Source organism: Peromyscus leucopus, chromosome 12 (genome assembly GCF_004664715.2).
Source record: "Peromyscus leucopus breed LL Stock chromosome 12, UCI_PerLeu_2.1, whole genome shotgun sequence".
Lineage (NCBI taxonomy): Eukaryota > Metazoa > Chordata > Mammalia > Rodentia > Cricetidae > Peromyscus > Peromyscus leucopus.
The window spans coordinates 13,556,603-13,574,829 of NC_051073.1; the positions used below are offsets into that span (position 1 = coordinate 13,556,603).

The following is an 18,227-nucleotide window of genomic DNA, read 5'->3' on the forward strand; positions in this document are numbered from 1 at the left end:
ATTAGTAATACATATTTTTACAATACATTAGCTAGGTAAATCTTAATTATTTCATAGATCTGTGACTTCGAGCAAGAAGTTCAGGGTCTGAATGTCCAAGTGAGATAACAATGCATACATAATGCAGGGAATCTGTTTTCACACCCCATTAAGATGTTTTGTTTCTATCTCCAACCAATTTTGAGATTTCTTGCCTGAGGAATTCTAGGTGGAACGCCACCACCCTGGGAACATTCTCCACACAGGAAATTGAACCTTTTCCCCTCCCGACCTTATCTCATCTATAAAGCAAGGCTAGTCTCTTTAATATCTACTTGGTCCACTACTTTATTAACTGATAGAAACATACCCAAGTACCTAGGACAGTTTGTTTGTACTTTTTCCTTGTATCATGTTCTCAAAAAACAAACAAAAAAAAAAAAAACTAATTTTAAAAACCAACTCAGGTGCTGATGGGCTATGATGTTATAAGCCTTTTTTTTCTTTGCAATTTTGGAGGAGTTGAGCTTCCTCCTGCTTTAGACAGATAAAGTCCTCAGGTACTTACCCTGTAAGACCCTGATGTTTTGCCTGCTTCATGAAGCTCACGTCACAGACAACACACTAGACAAGGAAAGGGCAGCCACAGGTGATAAGAAATTAACGCTCATTTTCACTGTAGACACTTCTCTGATCGGTGAGTGACAGTCTCTCAGGGACATCGAGGTGAACGTCAAGGTAGAGAACAGGACGCTAGATCATGACACATCAGACTGGCCTGGCTACTCAATTAGCCTTACCTTTTGCCACATTCAGAATGTTATAATGCATTCTTTCTTAGAGTTGCTGGGTGGGTGGATTTGCAGTCATCTCCACTATTTGTGACTTCGGTTACGGATCAAGAGTCTACTCTTCATTTGTGCAGGGGGTGGACCTTAGGATTTCAGACGACAGAAGTCTTCCTTCTCTTCCGGCATCATTTCTCCTTTGTGGTGTCGTATTCCTAGTCTGCACATACGCACACCCCAGATACACCTTTTGACAGGTTTTCACTTGATGTCGTAAAAGCTTAAAAACCAATGTGTTTAGTTTATTGATGGGAGACCTTGTTCAGATAGCGTAAGCCTTTTACTCGGTGTTTACTCACGTCGAGTAAAATGACTTTCAGCCATTTCTCAAGGAGAAACGAAAAGATGAACCAACCTTGTCTCAAGAGGATGCAGTAAGTGTTTGACGCTTGCATTCACCATACTGCTGGCGTAAATTATTTATGTCCTTGTAGGGAAAATATTGTTCATATAGGAATAGTCATGTGATGTGTTTTTCATAGAAAACGCACTGCACTCTGATCCATCTAGTTAATCTGTACTTGAAAGAAGAACGGAAGGCTTTCAGTTGAAGTCTTTTGTCATCTCCACAGGTCATGCGAGAATGGGAAGAGGCGGAGCGTCAAGCAAAGAACCTGCCCAAAGCTGACAAGAAGGCTGTTATCCAGGTAGCACCCAACCCCGTCTTCACACAAGACAGGACATGCCCACGCTCACTCATTGAGGGTCCCCAGGCTACCAACATCTGCTGGAAGGCCCTGTGTTCATATTTGCATGAATTTGGATCCTTCTCACCCCTTGTCTTAGTAATTAGTTGCTTCCTCACATTTGCTTCCAACTACTTCAAATTAGAACTAATCACTCTAAATGAATATTGGTGCTTGCGATCTTCTTTCCGTTAATGATACATCTTTTGGGTTGCCAGAGTTCTCAGCTCCTCCAATCCCTAGGAAAATTCAAGTGAGATGAGGAATTTAGGACTGACACCTGTCCCAAATTACTTTTATGTAAACAGAGAAACTCTCTTTGCATTAATTACATTAAGAAACAAATGTGTTGTGTGTGTTTTCCATGTCAGCATTTCCAGGAGAAAGTGGAATCTCTGGAACAGGAAGCAGCCAACGAGAGACAGCAGCTGGTAGAGACGCACATGGCCAGAGTGGAGGCCATGCTCAATGACCGTCGCCGCCTGGCCCTCGAGAATTACATCACCGCTCTTCAGGCAGTGCCTCCAAGGGTAGGTCTCATTGAGATCTCACTTCAGGTCACAGCATCGATGGTGATGTTCAGACACTGGGGACCGACCGGAGGCCACATGAAAGAAGCTAGGAGAAATGTCATAAGCACCTTATTTATAGATGTGACTTAGGTACATTGTGTCTTAAAGGCACAGAACCACAGACCAGTGTCTGAGCTCCCTCTCTTAACTCTTTTAGCTAGTACCTTTATACAGTTTTCCATGCTGCATTGTTTTTTTTTCTTTAAGCCATTATTTTTATCTTTTTTATATATAATAAGAAACAATAACACCTTTGCCTAATGTAGTCATGATTTCTCATAGTCTTATTCTCTGCTTATATTTACCATGTATCATTTTCCTTCTGCCCAAAGGACCTCCTTTATGTTTTCAAGTGCATGTAGGATGAAGTTTCATTTCTTTTGGTTAGAATGTATGTAAGCTAGTGATAGCTTCCTTGTATTTCTTTGTTTGAAAATACCTTAATTTTACCATTGGTTTTGAAAGATGTTTTGGCTGGGTATAGAATTCCTGGTCCAGTTGATTTTCTTTTTCTACTTTAATGATGATGTTTGTTGTTTCCAACAGAGAATGCTTACATCTTTACAAATAGTCTTTTGTTTTGATCTGGCTGTGTTAAAAGATTTTTTATCTTTATCCCAGTAGCTAGTTTAACAATGTAAAATGATGGAATTTCATTATCTCTTCTGGCCATCTCTTTATCTTATACCTCAGATCATGTCTGATATTTTCCTGCATAATTTTGTGTCTGATCATTTTTTGTTATCTATCATGCACTATAAACTTTAGGATGTTGGGTGTAGTTTTGCATAACTGTAAATATATTCAGACTTTGATCTGAAGCATAGCTAGTTTACCTGGAAGCAGTTTGATCCTGTTGTATTTCACTATTTTTAGATTTGTTAGGTAGAATGCATCAGTTTTCTGCAGGTAACTTGTTATTCCTGTTCCCATTTTCCATTGGGATCCTTCTCAGTAGTCTACCATGAATGCTGAGTTCAAATTGGACTGCCAAGAACAATTCCTGTCTCTGTAGGATTCCAGGCGCTGTTACCTCTAGTCCTCTGGGGAACTTTTTACACCCAGCCTCAGTTTCTTATACCAGATGAGTGCACCAATGAGTGCCTAGCTATAGTCAGGGAGATCACTCTGGTTCTGGAAAGTCTAGCCAACTGGGTCTCTATAGATTCCTCCCTTCTTGGAGTCCCCTGTCCAAATTCCCTACCTTGTATGATCTGCGAAACTGGAGGGCCTCAGGTGCTAGCAGTTGCCGGACCTCAACTTATGTGTCTCCTCTTTCTCTGTGGTCCATGCTCATTACCTTGCAGAAACTGTTGCTCTTATTTAGTCCATGCATTCCCTATCTCTCTGGCAGGAGGGTGAAATCTTGGTCTCTTGATAGATCTTGATAGCTAGTAGAAGTCTGTTCGAATTATGTAACTAAACCACGCACTCGTGCTGATTTTTCTCACCGCTCTGATCTTTCTTTCCATGCTAAGAAGATCCTGGCATTCATCCAGGTAGCAAGATGGCACTGACTCTGTTGTACTGATGACATCACTGTGATCTCGGGGCACGGGGTGGCTGGTTCTGGGTGGCACCACTAGCGGTAGACAGGGAGAGCTGTGAGTCAGTCTTCCACTGCAGTGTCTTCTCTAGGACCGTACTTCCTCTCTAAACAAAGAGCTTTTGAAGACACAATATCCATATTAGCATTTCGTTTTCTGTGAGCAATCTCTGTGTTCTCCAGGCAGTACTTAGTGAAACTCTGGTTATGTCTCTCTTCAGATGACAAGGTCCTTGGTTACTCTTTCTTAGAGAATATGCTTTGGAGAGGAGAGTTGTGGGCATCATTTGCCTTAACAGGAGACACATTGTGAAATGATCCGGCCAGAAGTCCAGCCTCTTCAGTAAAATCCTGTCCAGGGAGGTTAGAGCTAAAAATAAAATGAGAGCTGAAGAGGGTCTTCTCAAATCTTTCAGTTGAGTCTCGGCATCAGGAAAGGCAGAGTGTGTACTGGAGCTGCATGTCGCATCAGCAGGGATCATTTTAGATAGCTCGTAGTGGTACTTACTATGGATCCATTGATCATGCCATGTATACTGTTTCTTTGATAGCAAAATTTTAAAGTGAATTTGTTTCACTGTCAGAAAAAAAATCAGATTGCTATTGATTAATGTGAGAATGCTTGTTAAGTTTCTTAACTCTGAAATGTGCAAATCTCTCGTTTCAAATAAGATACAATTAAGGACACAGTCTTGGAGCAGAACCTCCTATGTTTGTGAAGTTACCGACTTTGAGTGCTAGTTAAACTTGTAAGTTTCGCTTGACATTGCACTTAGCTCTGAACTTTGAAAGGTGTTAGAAAATTCTGTTTCTCTTCTTGATTGCTTTTGTGCATTTCTCTAATAAGATAGAAATCAAGAGTTTCCATTAAGTCTTGAATTTAAATCTATGAAGAAAGGTTTTTGGAGAAGTTGCTTACAACAGCCACAGAGCCAGATAGGAGAAAGTTTTTAGAAATGTGATTTAAATATAGCATTGACTGTTGGAACAGACTGGTAAAAGCGAAGGGTTTTTTCTATGTTAAAATAGTTATATTCTTAACCCTAATCTCATTCTGAATGTTTCTCAAGGTTCACAGACAGATCTCCCTCAGGACAGGTGGGAAATACATGACTGTCCTATTTTTAATTAATTCAAGTAGAAAATGAAGGAATAGGTTGGAAAGCTTGGGAGCTTCTGTGTGTCTCTGAAAATGGTTTCATCCCCATGTTCCCTCCAAAGTAGAAGAACCTGTCACTTCCCTCCGTGCAGAAGATCTTCCCAGGCAGCTGTCCACAACTGTGATACTGTGGTGCTCTGTGGCCTGTTTATATGCTAATGTCTACTCTTCTTTATTCTTTAAAATGAAAGACTTACTATGAAATTACAAGGGTTTAGGTATGTAAGAAAAATGTATAGCACACAAAGGTGAAGTGATATTTCACCCAGAGTTTGCCCTAGAAAGCAGGGGTCTGGTAGAACCCCTCAGAATGTGTACACACACACACACACACACACACACACACACACACACACACACACTTTCACACCATTCCAATGGTCATTTGATTAAATTTAACATAAATTCTAATTTAAAACCCCTCAATTGTTACTGGATTCTAAGAAGTCTTCCTTTAGTTTAGTTATATGTTTTTAATTAAAAAAACAAAAACCTGAGCTCCCAGTTGTTTCAGAACACAGTCTAGTGTTGGAAAAGGAGGGAATACAGTTAAAGTAGCATGAATGTGTTTGACCTTGAGTTGTTGGTTCCTTAGAGGATGCTTGAAGCAAGAATGCCAGATCCCAAATGTGCCTGTGCAAAATTGAAGCAGATTGTTATAAATCATCCTTAGAAAAGTCAAGCCTATGCCACAGTTGGCGTTTGTTGGATGATCAGACCACTTAGCAAACCTTTCCTAGGGTCTGTGTTACTGTAAAGCATCTTTTGTTTACTAATTAATCCTCAGCTCCGTGGGTTCTGCCTTCTGGGTTGTGTTACTAAGCCTGTTTATCCTGAGAGCTTCTGTTGGTTTGGCTTGACTAAACAAGACTTGAAGATGCAGAAGTCCAGATCAGTCCTGGCCCCTCTATGCTCTGGGTAGGAAGCGCTCAACTCTGTCTGCAGCATCTGAACTGCTAACATTTAGCTGAAAGCATGAGTCATGGAATTGGGTGCAAGTGCTAAATGTCAATCTAATCTGACTATATTTGACAAAGGTCACTGGTTGTATGAGAGGATAGCAAAGAGCCCATTTTCTACATTTTCTGGTGTTACATAAATACTTGTATTTAATCCCCAAGACAGCTATTTAATCTGTAACTAGGAATAAGTTACTTAATAAAGGAATTCGTCCTTCCCAGTTTGAAAATTAGGGTTAATTTTTCAACTCCTCTTTCAGTTAACATTTTTAGCTTTGTTTGTCCATAATTCAAAACCAGAAGGACTCATTGAAGGTTGAGACAAGACTGTGGATGTCTCCCTTCCAGGGGGACTGAAAGTTAGTGTGGAACATGTGGACTGTTCCAATTGGGAAGATCTGCTTCTTAGTTAAAGAGGAACCAATGAACAGTGACTGTCTGGAAAGTAATTCCTTGACTATGTGCAATATATCTGCTCTAGCAATGTGAACTATGCAAGAAAGCCTTATATCCAAACTCTTCCTGTGAAATGCATCTTTATTATCTGAACTGAAAATCACCAAATGGAGGAAGCCTCAGGAATGAATCTTTTGCCATTTTCTCTATTGCTTTGGTAAAATTTGTGTTTGACCTAGCATAGTGATTTTTCTAAAGAAAATATCATAGATACATCTTGTATTGGGCTTTAAAATTCTCAATCAACCATTCAACTTAAAGACAAAAACAAAGTTATTTTCTAAAGATTACAATGTAAGTTTCTCCCAGTTGGTTTTGATTTATTTTGCTGGTTTGCTTTTGTTTGCATCAGTTTGTCTGGTTTTGTTCTTGTTGCTTTTCTCCCAGATTTCTTTTGTAACATCGGGAATATGTTTAGAATGTTGATGGCAAAAGAGAGGAACAAACTCAACCCGGACCCAGCACAAGGATGGAGATATAGCTCTCTCAAGTGTCTTTAATCCAGCAGATGAGTGTTCTATACAGTTTATATCACATGCTTAGCATTTTTTTGAAATCTGAGATTTGAAACTGCAAAAAAAAAAAAAAAAAAAAAAACTGTGGCTTTGTAAAAACAGGGGGAAAATTACTTTCTCCTGGGCAGGTAAAGTTCAAGGTTTTAGAAACCACTAGGGTGCAATTTAATGCTTCAGGAGAGAGTTTTCTGAGGAAGTCCCTCAAGCCCTAGAAGGGTTGGACTCCGTGAGTCGTGAGTCATTTGCTTTGTACTTGGCAGGATCCTATTCAAGCCTTTCAAACACTCTTGATGCTCACTCACTCCCATCAGGAAATGACGTACAGCACAAGTGTCTATTAAGGTAAGAAGCCAACCAAGTATGAAACTGTAGAATAAAACAATAGGATGGACGGGTCATGTAATGTGCTTCCCACATAAGTGAGTGAGAGAAGAGCCATGTATTTAGACATGAGTGGCATAGAGAAGCCTGTTCTCCGTGAGTGACGTGTATCTTTCATTCCAAGTCCCAGGCATACCAAACTGGGAAATGATATAAAAGAACAATGGAAAATGTGAAAGAGCCAGGAAGTCAGGAATTTCATTATTACCTTAGTCAGGGAACGGTCATGATTTCCTTCTATTTTGTGGACATCTAACCTGATACTAACATGTTATAAAGACAACAGATCTTTTGGAATAAGTGGAATGAGCCTTGTTAAGAGAAGTTTGGATATATCTGGACTCTATTAAGTATTTTCTGGGATGATTGCCCACTTAAAACACCTTCTTAAAGAACTGGAAAATACTGAATAAATACATCAAGTGGGTTTGGAATTTCTTTGTGGTCTTTGAAAGTTGGGAGGCTGGTTTTCTCATCAGAGAGATGCTCACTTTTATGGATAATGTACAAAGAATAGTCTGCACACTGGAACTGCTTTTGAAATTATGCTTAGCTCTGAGTCACTCATCGATTTAATTAGCAGTCATTTATTGATTTAATTAAGTCATTTATTAGCGACCACGTTGTGCCGGGAACCATGGTGGGAGGCAGGAGTATGCCATACCCTTTTTCTGCATTTCAGAATGTGTGTGGCATGCTTTGTAGTGAATGCTTGTCTCCTTTGCTCTCACTGTAGATGTCCTCTCATCCATTTCAGCCATGCTTTTCAGAAATTAATGTCTTTTCAGAAATTAATTTGTAAATGCTGCTCTAAATGGCGGTGTGATTCCAAGGTGAAGGAAGGGCAAATTGAAAGGGCCACGTCAGCTGCAAACAGAGATGATGCAGTTACGGGATAAAGACTGTCTGAAAAACAATAGTGACAATGGAAAGGGCAGGATATAATGAGTTCCCGTGGGGCAGATCTGTTTTCTTTACTCTTAATATGAGGTTTAGATCCCACCCAATGCCAGTGTAACCAAACTACAGTGTTAAATACATAGTAAGACTGTCTTAACTGAAATAAGAATTTGCTAGTAAAATATCTATATCGCTAGTTAGAGAAAATTTCAAGACTTTGGGTGGTTGACATTATAAGTAGAAACAAGAAAATATTAAATTGTTTATTATCAACACATTTATAATGAGGCACTGAATTTTTGCTTGTTCTATGAGAAATTCAATCTTGAATATGAGTAATGTGGTCAGGCTAATGTTTATTAACAATTACCTTAAGAGAATTTGCTTCTGTGCTCTGTATACAGACACAGTAGAGATAACGCGTTCTTTTCTATCATTCTTGCGTGAATGTTTCTTATTTTTAATTAAAATTTACCAAATCCATCTTTGTCCCAGCATAATCAAATAAAGCTCCCTAGACAATGATGATTGCTTGTTTTTCTAAGATCAATTATAGAGCTCTAGAAATAACTAACACCCGCCTTGGAGAATTGTGACTGGAAGTTGTAAGGATGGTCATCTATTTCATTTTTTTAAAGGAAGTACACATGAATCATATGCCAAAGCAGAGCTGTTTCTGCACACACAAATGAAAATATAATAAAGTGGGGGGAGGAAGAAATGTTGCTTGTTTTTCTTCGTTATCTGAACACTGACATCTATGAGGCCCAGATACACACCATTTGACGTGGTTTGTCTGCCTGCTCCTCAACATAGGAATTAATTTAACTTTTTAAATTTCTAAACATGATTCTTGCAATTGCAAGGTCAGAGCAACCAAGCAGAACCCTGCAGTTCATTTATTGAGGGGGCAGCCTAAGGTCTTCAGAGTTATCAGCTGTCCCAGGCTTTGCTCATGGGAATCTCCAGGCTGACAGCATGATGAGGTCAGAGCTCATTCTGGGCCCTCAGGGCTCGAGATGCACACAGGGCCAGGGCTGGGGGATCTTGACTGCCTGGTGCACTTGCTGCTGCTCTGTATCAGGCTCTGGGGATTTTCAGGGAAAGTTAGGAATATCTTTCTGAAGCACACAAAGAAATAGCAGTGTTAGGTGAGATAAGCATTGAAAAGATGTGAACACATTCAGTCTTTAATTATCAGACTTAACAGAAGATAAGGATGAATTCCGAAGGAAACCCCATGAATATCACAAAAGCCTAACTTGTAACTAATACCTTGAATCACTTTCCAGTAATCTTCTAATGAGATTGACGGAGGACATTCCTATCCTGCAGTTTCTCCTTCCTGCTTCAGACCTTTTGAAAAGTATAGCCTCCTGCCATGAGCCTAGGACCATAAATGAGATTCAGTAATCTAAATCCGAATCTTCTCAGTTATTACAAAAAAACTGTAGTCAGTGTGCTCTGGAAATTCAGCACTGTTATCTCCCTAGCCATGGTTTCATGTTTCCTTGATTTTAGTTGCTTGTGTCCATCACTGTCTGAAAATGTTAAATGGGAGATTTCAGGTGTAAGCCGTAAGTTTTAAATAGCTTTTATTTCACTATACTGTTATTGTCTCATTAGGTCACTTTGGGGATTTTACTAACTAATTTATAAATCAACCATCATAGCTGTATGTGTGTATAGTACCAAACACAGTCTATGTAGGATCTGTACCCATCCCTGAGGGTAAAGAACTAGAAATTCAGATGAGAACTCCCAGAACACTGTTTTTCACCATTCAGTTACCTCTTTGTCAGACCTATCTGTGTTTGACAGAAATCTAGCATGTTAGATTCCAGGACAGGCCCCCTAGCGGCCAGGGTACAGGACTTTGGAGGCAGACAGCTCTTTGCCGAACACCGAGCGGCCATGCCTCATGGGCCACTGTATACCAGACGTCAGTCACTTCAGCCCACTTGATCCTTCCTCATGCCTCTTCTGTGAGGTGGAGAGAAAAAACTCATTGTGCCCTAGGCCAGGATGAAGATTTGATGAGATATCATACACGTGAAAGGCGTTGCTCCACCTAGCCCGTTAGGTAGCTCATTCAGTTAGAATGCGCTGCTAACTGAGCATGTCAACAGTGTCTCCAAGGCGATCAGCAGATGCTGAAGCATTGATGACTGGGGAAGGAAGAAGGGCTGGGAGGAGCAGGAGGGGAGAACCAAGCAAAGACACAGGACCTTGAGTCCTGCTTGATGGACCAAGCATTCAGTTAGTCAGCTAACGAAACTGTTTAACCTTCAAACCCCATCCCCTCCCTCTCCCTCCCCCTCCTTAACCCTTTACTCTGAAAGACATTGCCTTCTGAACTGCCAAGATGTAAAATTAAAGTTTTAATGTTTGTTTTTTTAAAGAGTGTTACTATTAGTAAATAGTAAGGGGACTATATGCCATTTTATGCCGAAAGTGTACAGGTGCTAGCTATAAGAAATGACCTTCCCCTAGTCTCTAAAAGATTCTTTAGCTTAATACAGAAGACCAAGGCCAGGCTGGAGCATCTGGTACAGTCACTTTTGGGTGACAATTCTTTCAAGACAAAATGCCTTCAAGAATCATTTTTAGCCCCTGAGGGTAAGAAGAGCAAAAGGCCCTGATGAAAGCAATCCTTACATTAGGAATTGAAGGGTTGTTTTTTTTTGTTTTTTTTTTTTCATTTGAACTCATAAAAGAAAAAAAGTGAATTTTCTTCAAAATAATCCTTTCCTAGAGACAAAAATGGGATAGACACTAAGTTCTTGAAGAAGTCATCAGACAGATACATTGTGGGTAAATGCAGTTAGTGTGACCTTCTGTCTCCAACCTCGAAAGTGTATATAACTTAACAAGAAGCTAGAGTCAAGGGTATATGATGCCCTGATTGTACAGTCCTGAAGATAAAACAGCTCTCAGAGCCAGCAATAGTCAGCCTTTAATTTCTGACTTGTAAAGATTTTTTTTTTTTAGTTAGTATAAATCTCTCTCCTTTTGAATATATGCTTTATAGGTTTAGCTTATCAGTTATCTGTCTTCATCTTTCTGAAATATGAAAGCATATCCTCTGGTCCATAAATTTAGCTGCACGCCATCGTGCAAATGAGACTTGTAATAATATGCTTCTCAGACCCGTGTCTAAAGCTAGGGTATCGGTCTTTCTTGGGTTTGTGGTGAAACAGACTTCTACTAGAGTAAATAAGTAAAGCAAGCAGATGAGGCGGTTTGTTTTGACTGTGTGTGTGTGGATTTGTTTACGCTCTGAAGCACAGTAGTGTGGCCTCTGGCGGGCATGCCTGCATAGACAGAGCACCAGTTCTGGGTCAGGCACCATGGAGGGGAGCTCCTGATAGACAGGAAGAGTGAGACCTAGTCTCAGCCTGTGGCTCTCACGTTGAAGAGGAGGAGAATCTAGCATAAATAATGGGGTGCACAGAATGCAGTGACGGAGTTTTACACAGCACTTTATGGTAGCACAGAGACAGGGCACCAAATTCCACCCAGAATGTCCTGGAGAACGTCTCAAAGTTAACAGGAATGGAGAGAAAATGAATATATAATATAATAAAAGCATTGTAATCCAACCTCATATATACCACATATATACACTCATATGCACACTTATACTTATCACATATACTCATACATATATACGTGTATGTTTATATACCACATATAGTTTCTGGTAATAAATTCTGTACTGTCCACCTGTCTTTCAAGGTGTCCAGGATATAATGTTTAATAACTCTGTGTGTCCAAACATTCCCAGTACTACTCCTGACATGAGCTCTTATAGCTCTGGGATGTTTGTTTTGTCTTAAATGAAGGATATATACCTTGCAAATCATCATCTGAAGTCATAAGGAAGGATAGCAATAATAATAGCACTGCTGGAGACAAAGAAACTTAAATCCTTTTAAAAAAAAAAAGTTTTCATGGAAAATTGGAATAAAATGAAGTAGAACCAATTAGAATAAAAGAAAAACAGAAGCATTAAAGAAGAAACTTAATTGTTGCCGCGAGAATATTAGAACCTGATGGTTTAAAAGGAACCTAATTAAATTTCAAAGTAAAATAACTACAGCTTAATGATGGCCTTTGTTCAGGGGAAAGATAATGTTCCATAGAACTGAGAGCATTTTCCTCCCCCTACAGTTGAGTAGTAGTCAAATTGACTATTATTTTCTTATTTTGATTATTGCACCACTGTATGTTACTAATGAAGGGATTATTTGTGAAGCATTACTTCTGGTCTTGGGGCTGTACACATGCATAGTAATGTAATACTCATGAACACCCTGTGAATATTTCATCGGGAGAGTAGAAAGATTCTGCTCAAACCTGGGAAATCCAAAGTTTTTTCCCCTTCTACAGCAGACAGTACCTATTTAGAAGGAAAATGCTGATTGAGCACAGTGTCAGAAATACTAGTAACCCCAAATACTTTGTAAGAAGAAAGAATGGCCTGAGCATTTACCTATTAGTGAAGAAAAGGGAGAATTAGCTACAAGCTGACTTGCGGTGTTTGCACATCATGGAACCCTTGGACTGAATGCCAGTGGAAGGAGCAATGTTTCCAACCAACTTGAAATTCCTGTTCCTTTGGTTTCCCCCACAGCCTCATCATGTGTTCAACATGCTGAAGAAATACGTCCGTGCGGAGCAGAAAGACAGACAGCACACCCTTAAGCATTTCGAACATGTGCGCATGGTGGACCCCAAGAAAGCTGCACAGATCCGGTCCCAGGTAAGCTCTGAGCATGAGGACCTTCTGCAGCTTGTCCAGTCCGGAGTTGCTGCTTCTTCAGTGGATGGAAAGATGTTTACCTCTCTCTAGAGCACTTATGCTGGGGCTGTTGCACCTCTGTGGCAAGAGTTCATGTCTGAAACCCTGAAAGCTAATCTTCACCGGGCTTAGTGGCATACAGTTGTACTCCAGACTTAATGTGTGGAGGCAGGAGGATTGACAGTTCAGTGCCAGCTGGGCTACAGGGGAAAATGCTGTCTCAAGGGGGGGGGGGAGGGGGGCAAAGAGATGACCCAGCAGTTAAGAGTGCTTGCTATTCTTGCTGAGAACCTGGATTTAGTGCCCCCACATTTACCACCACCTGTAACTCCAGGTCCAGGGATCTGACATCATCTTCTGGCTTTCCACTGGTCCCTGCACATATATCTGAGTGTACACACACACCACACACACACACACACACACACACACACACCACACACATAAATAAAAGTAGAATAAATCCTTTTTAAAGGGGAGAGTATTTGAGTAACATGTGCCTTGCTTGACATCTTCTAAGTTTCCCCAGCAATGTGGACTATAAACGTCTGAAGTGTCTGGAGCAGTCAATACTTTTAAAGCTAGTCATTAATCTTTTAAAACTAGCCACCAGGACAGAGAAGTGGATTGGTTGATAGAGTGCTGACTACGCACGCATCAGGACCAGAGTTTGGATGTCACTGGGTATGGCAGCCCACCAGTAATGCTAGCACTCAGAAAGCTGAGACAGGGCATCCCTGGAACAAGCCGCTTAGCCACGCTGGCCATATCCGTAAGCTTTGGGTTCGACTGAGAGACCCTGCCTCCGTAAATGTAACAAGGTGCAGAGCAGTGGAGGAAGGTCCTCAATGTCACCCTCAGGCCTCCATACACACACCTGCACACCCGCATACACATGGTCAGCTAAACACACGCACATGTTCATACATGTGCATATACGTACAAAAATAAAGAATGAAGCCACCGAAATGGGGAAAATAACTCAGTAAACTGAAAACCCTGTAATCGACTCAGCTAAGTGCTGCCAGAGGATGATAAACTCCACCGTAACTGCGGTGTTTAGGTGTGACAGTGTCTCAATGAGGCTTCGTAATGTTTTCTGCTTTCTCATTCCCAGACATTAAAAGCCAGAATCTGTCTCCAGAAACCTAAGATTTTCAATTTTCTTCACTGGAATAAAATCAAAGACATTCACATTCTGTACAAAATATTCAATCAAATTGAATTAGAAATGTCTTACAGAGGTCTTAGGAAATTTTCAGAGGTATTTATGTAGGAAATAGGGTATTTGGGAAGCATCAGTATTAGGAATCTGGTGACCAATGTGGTCTTTGGAATAGACTGTTCCAAGCATGCAGGCTACTGGTAAGTTTAAAGATAAATTAGGGAGTCAAAGGATGGAGACAGGAAAGAAAAAGAAGGCCCCTTCCGTTCAGTGTTCACTCATGATCGTCAGTGTTAGTGGGGGAGGGGGCGTGTTTTATTTATCACTGTTTCCATAGCAAAGATTGTTCACCGAGCGTCGTCATCTTCCAACAGGTGATGACGCACCTCCGTGTGATCTACGAGCGCATGAACCAGTCCTCTGTCCCTGCTCTACAATGTCCCTGCAGTGGCTGAGGAGATTCAGGACGAAGTTGGTAAGTGAGCCGTCCTCCTTCTGCATCTAGAGTCGCCCATGCCCGTGGGCCTACATGTTGTGAAGTGTATTTTGTGGGCTAGTGTTGTGGGGGGGGTGGCTGCACATGGGTGGGCGTGAGTGTGAAAATCCTTGAGTGCGCGTGGGGACCAGAGGATGAGATCAGGTGTTCCACTTTATCACTCCTCAGCTTCGTTCCCTTGAGACGTAGTCTCTTACTGGATCAATAGCTTGGATGATGGCCAGCCAGCCCCAGTGAGTCTCCTGCCTCTGCCCCGCCTTACGGTGCTAGGATTACGAAGGCATGTGCTTTTTACATGGATGTTGAGGATTTAAGCTCAGGTCCCCTTGCCCCGATTGCCTGTCACAGTGAAGCTTGCTCTTGCTGTTGCTTCAGATCTTCATTTCAATGCCTGTGAGACTGGAAAATGGAATGCGGTGCACAGAATATCTTGTAGCAATCAATGAACCACTCATTATTGAGTCACATGTCAACCATTCTATTCTAATTGATCCAGTCTTGTTGGTAGAGCCTTACTATGCTTTACTTACTTTATAATTACAAACTGTAGAGTATTTTGGTCTACTCTGTGTACTGAGAGCTCACATTACCCATTCGTCTTTCAACCTATTACATTTCTTGCAACTGCACTTTTTAATTAATTATATCTGGAAGACAGAAATCAGTAATGAGTTTTCTATCTAAGAAGCCAAGAACTGAGTACAGTAGTGCACACCTGCCATTGTGGCACTGGGGAGGCTGAAACAGAAGAATGACTTCAAGTTCAAGGCCAGCTTGTGTGGCATCGTCAGTTCAAGGCCAGTCTAGGATACACAGTATAACCTGTCTCAAGGAAAAGATAAAATAAATATTATATAGGAATGAAGAAAACCCTCCAAAAGGGACAAAAATCCAAAACATGGCTCATGATCTTACTGAATTGAAGTTAAAAACGTAGTGGTATTTGTTTGGGTGCCACTTATTACGACCAATCCACATGAGTAACAGAATTCATTCAGATATAAATTGAGGAAATACACTCACGATGACAAAATGGAGTAGACAGCAGAAGTCATCCTCTGATCTAACCAGTAGCGAATCCTCCTCGCAGGTAGGAGCAGGGAGAAGGGGCATGTGACAACTTGCCTTCTCCGACTCCTTATAAGAGGTCACGGCAACAGCAGGAAGCCCCGCCTCCTTTGGGCCGTATAGCCCAAGGTCATGGGCGGAGCGAATACCAGTACATTAAAATTTCTAGATGTGTATATTAAATAAGTATATGTGGGGGTTATCTTAAGCCTCCTGTCCTTTGTGACTTACATTAAGGTAGCATTAATAATATCAAACTATAGAGCTATAAGCCATTATAAAGGACTAGGAGGGTGATGACATACTGTACTTAAACACATTAATTAACAGTTGGTACTTTCTGATTTCTAATTTGTTCTTATTAGAACTTTTGACTTGGCAGTACTCGACTGTAAACTCATTAGCCACAAATGAGTCAGACAGATGGTGACTCAGATCCCGAAGTGTTGCAAAATGCCCAAGAACGGGCAACCCGTAAACTTAAAATCTCAGTGACAGAAAGATAGATAATTAGAACCACACTTCTCTCCTTTTTTTTTCTTTCAATAAAGAAAGATAACACTGCCATATGAAGACAGGTCAGGAACATATGAGTTAAAAAACAGAACAGGGAAGATGGGTCATTGGGTAAAGTGCTTGCTACACATATACAGAATCTTAATTTAGATGCCTAGCACCAACATTAAAAACACAAAAAATGTCAGGCATGACGACATGTGTCTGTAACCATACCAGTGGGGATTCCAGGGACTTGCTGGCCATTACTAGTGCCCATGTTTCAAGCAATAATGAGGAACACACACACACACACACACACACACACACACACACACACAATTCCTGGCATTCTAAATATTGGACACCAAATACAGAAAATCTTTCTTAAAATCTTTCATTTGGAATTCTGGGTGCTCCACTTTAAAATAGCTGTTTGCCATAGGGGGAAAAAAAAAACAAAAAACAAAAACACTTGCTGTAGTGAACTCAGGTTCATTATAGGCCTGTGTGCCCTCTAAGCTCCTGATGCAAAAGGTCAGGGAGAGAGCTCTCGGGGGAGAATAGTTTTCCTTGGTTATCCCTCTTCATATGAAAGACTGTTATACAAACAGACAGATGAATAATCAACAAAACTTTCACTCAGCTAGGATGCAGACAAACCCAAAATTGGCCCTGTGTAGTAGTGTTCAGTCATCTATCGTCTGTGGGTTTCATTCACCTGCCATCTCCCAAAGTCGTCGAACTTCAGATTTGTGTCAGGTCCGTACAGATGAGGAGACTGAACTTCCGAGCCAAAGGTGGAAGGATGGAATACCTTGACCAGGATATGGTTAATGCGCTCCATGGTTTAGAGAGAAATACAGCATGTCACTGCATAGTGCTGGTGGGTGCTTTTGTGGGGAAGGGTTTTAGGCTGAGTATCTGTGTTTCTTTAGTGACACAGGTGTATCTCTCTTTCAGCAAAGTATGCTTCCAACTTTAAATCTCTAATATGGGCCAAAGTGAGTGAGAAGGGGGCTATATTACAAAGAAGTAATGCTGTGTGGGTGCTGGTGGGAATTGGGATCAAGCTTGTAAGAATGAACAAATAAACAAACAAATAAACCATATTGACTGGAGCACAGGAAGCATGTTGCCAGGGCATTCTGGCCCTGATCATGTTACCCCATTGTGTTTCCCTGAAGCAGCCCATCTGTTTATGCTACAGCTAACTCTAGTAAATCCCGAGTCTACTAGAGTTCTAGCAACTGCGCGTGTATGGACTTCCATCATCCAGCAACTCATGGGCCTTAGAGACTCTAGAGCAGTGGTTCTCAACCTTCCTGATGCTGTGATCCTTTAATACAGTTCCTTATGTCATGGTGAACCCCCGTCTTGTTAGAGTTTCTATTGCTATGAAGAGATACCATGACCATAGCAACTCTTACAAAGGAACATTTAATTGGGGGGCTTACAGTTTCAGAGATTTAGTCCATTATCATCATGGTGGGATATAGTGGCATTCAGGCAGACATGTCCTGGAGAAGGAGCTGAGAGTGGCGAACGAGCTATGTCTTGATTCCACAGGCAACAGGACGTGATCTAAGACACTGGGCATGGCTTGAGCATGTATGAGACCTAAAAGCCCTCCTCCATAGTTACACACTTCCTCCTAAGGAAGCCACACCTACTAATAGTGCCACTCCCTATGGGCTTTTGGGGGCCAATCACATTCAAACTACCACACACCCAACCATAAAATTATTTTGTTGCTACTCCATAATTGTAATTTTGCTACTGTTATAAATCATAATGTACATATCTGATATGCAACCCCTAAAAGGGTCATGACCCACTTGTTGAGAACCACTTCTGTAAGTAGATGCTAGAGTCTGTGTGCAGAACTCATTGGGACCACCTGAAACCACACATTTTGACCTTGTCCTCCTTCCATGGTCTTACTAAGGTTCTGGCTGGACATCTGAGCCTTTGTCTCACATTGGACTCTCTCACCCAGATTCTCCCTCTTCTGGATGGTCTTCTCTGTGAAGTCACATCCCTCGGGATCCAACTGAAGCCTCCGTGCTTCTGTAAACTCTTACTGATTAGCAAAGGAGAGGGAAGCCAGAAGCAATGGTATAGTGAACTAATTCATGTCTGCCTGTGATACCAGTGGTCTAGGTTTTTTATGAAAGTTCACCCTTGAAGTATTGGAC

General features: G+C 41.1%; 1 protein-coding gene across 1 annotated transcript in view; it reads left to right on the forward strand.

Moving 5' to 3' along the window:
- LOC114697683 (amyloid beta precursor protein) overlaps positions 1 to 18,227 on the forward strand; it is a 228,935-nt gene that overhangs the window by 159,713 nt on the left and 50,995 nt on the right. Inside the window, 5 exon segments of the mRNA XM_028875973.2 lie at positions 1,400 to 1,474; positions 1,885 to 2,043; positions 12,638 to 12,766; positions 14,345 to 14,389; positions 14,391 to 14,445. Coding sequence (XP_028731806.1) covers positions 1,400 to 1,474; positions 1,885 to 2,043; positions 12,638 to 12,766; positions 14,345 to 14,389; positions 14,391 to 14,445 — 463 coding nt within the window.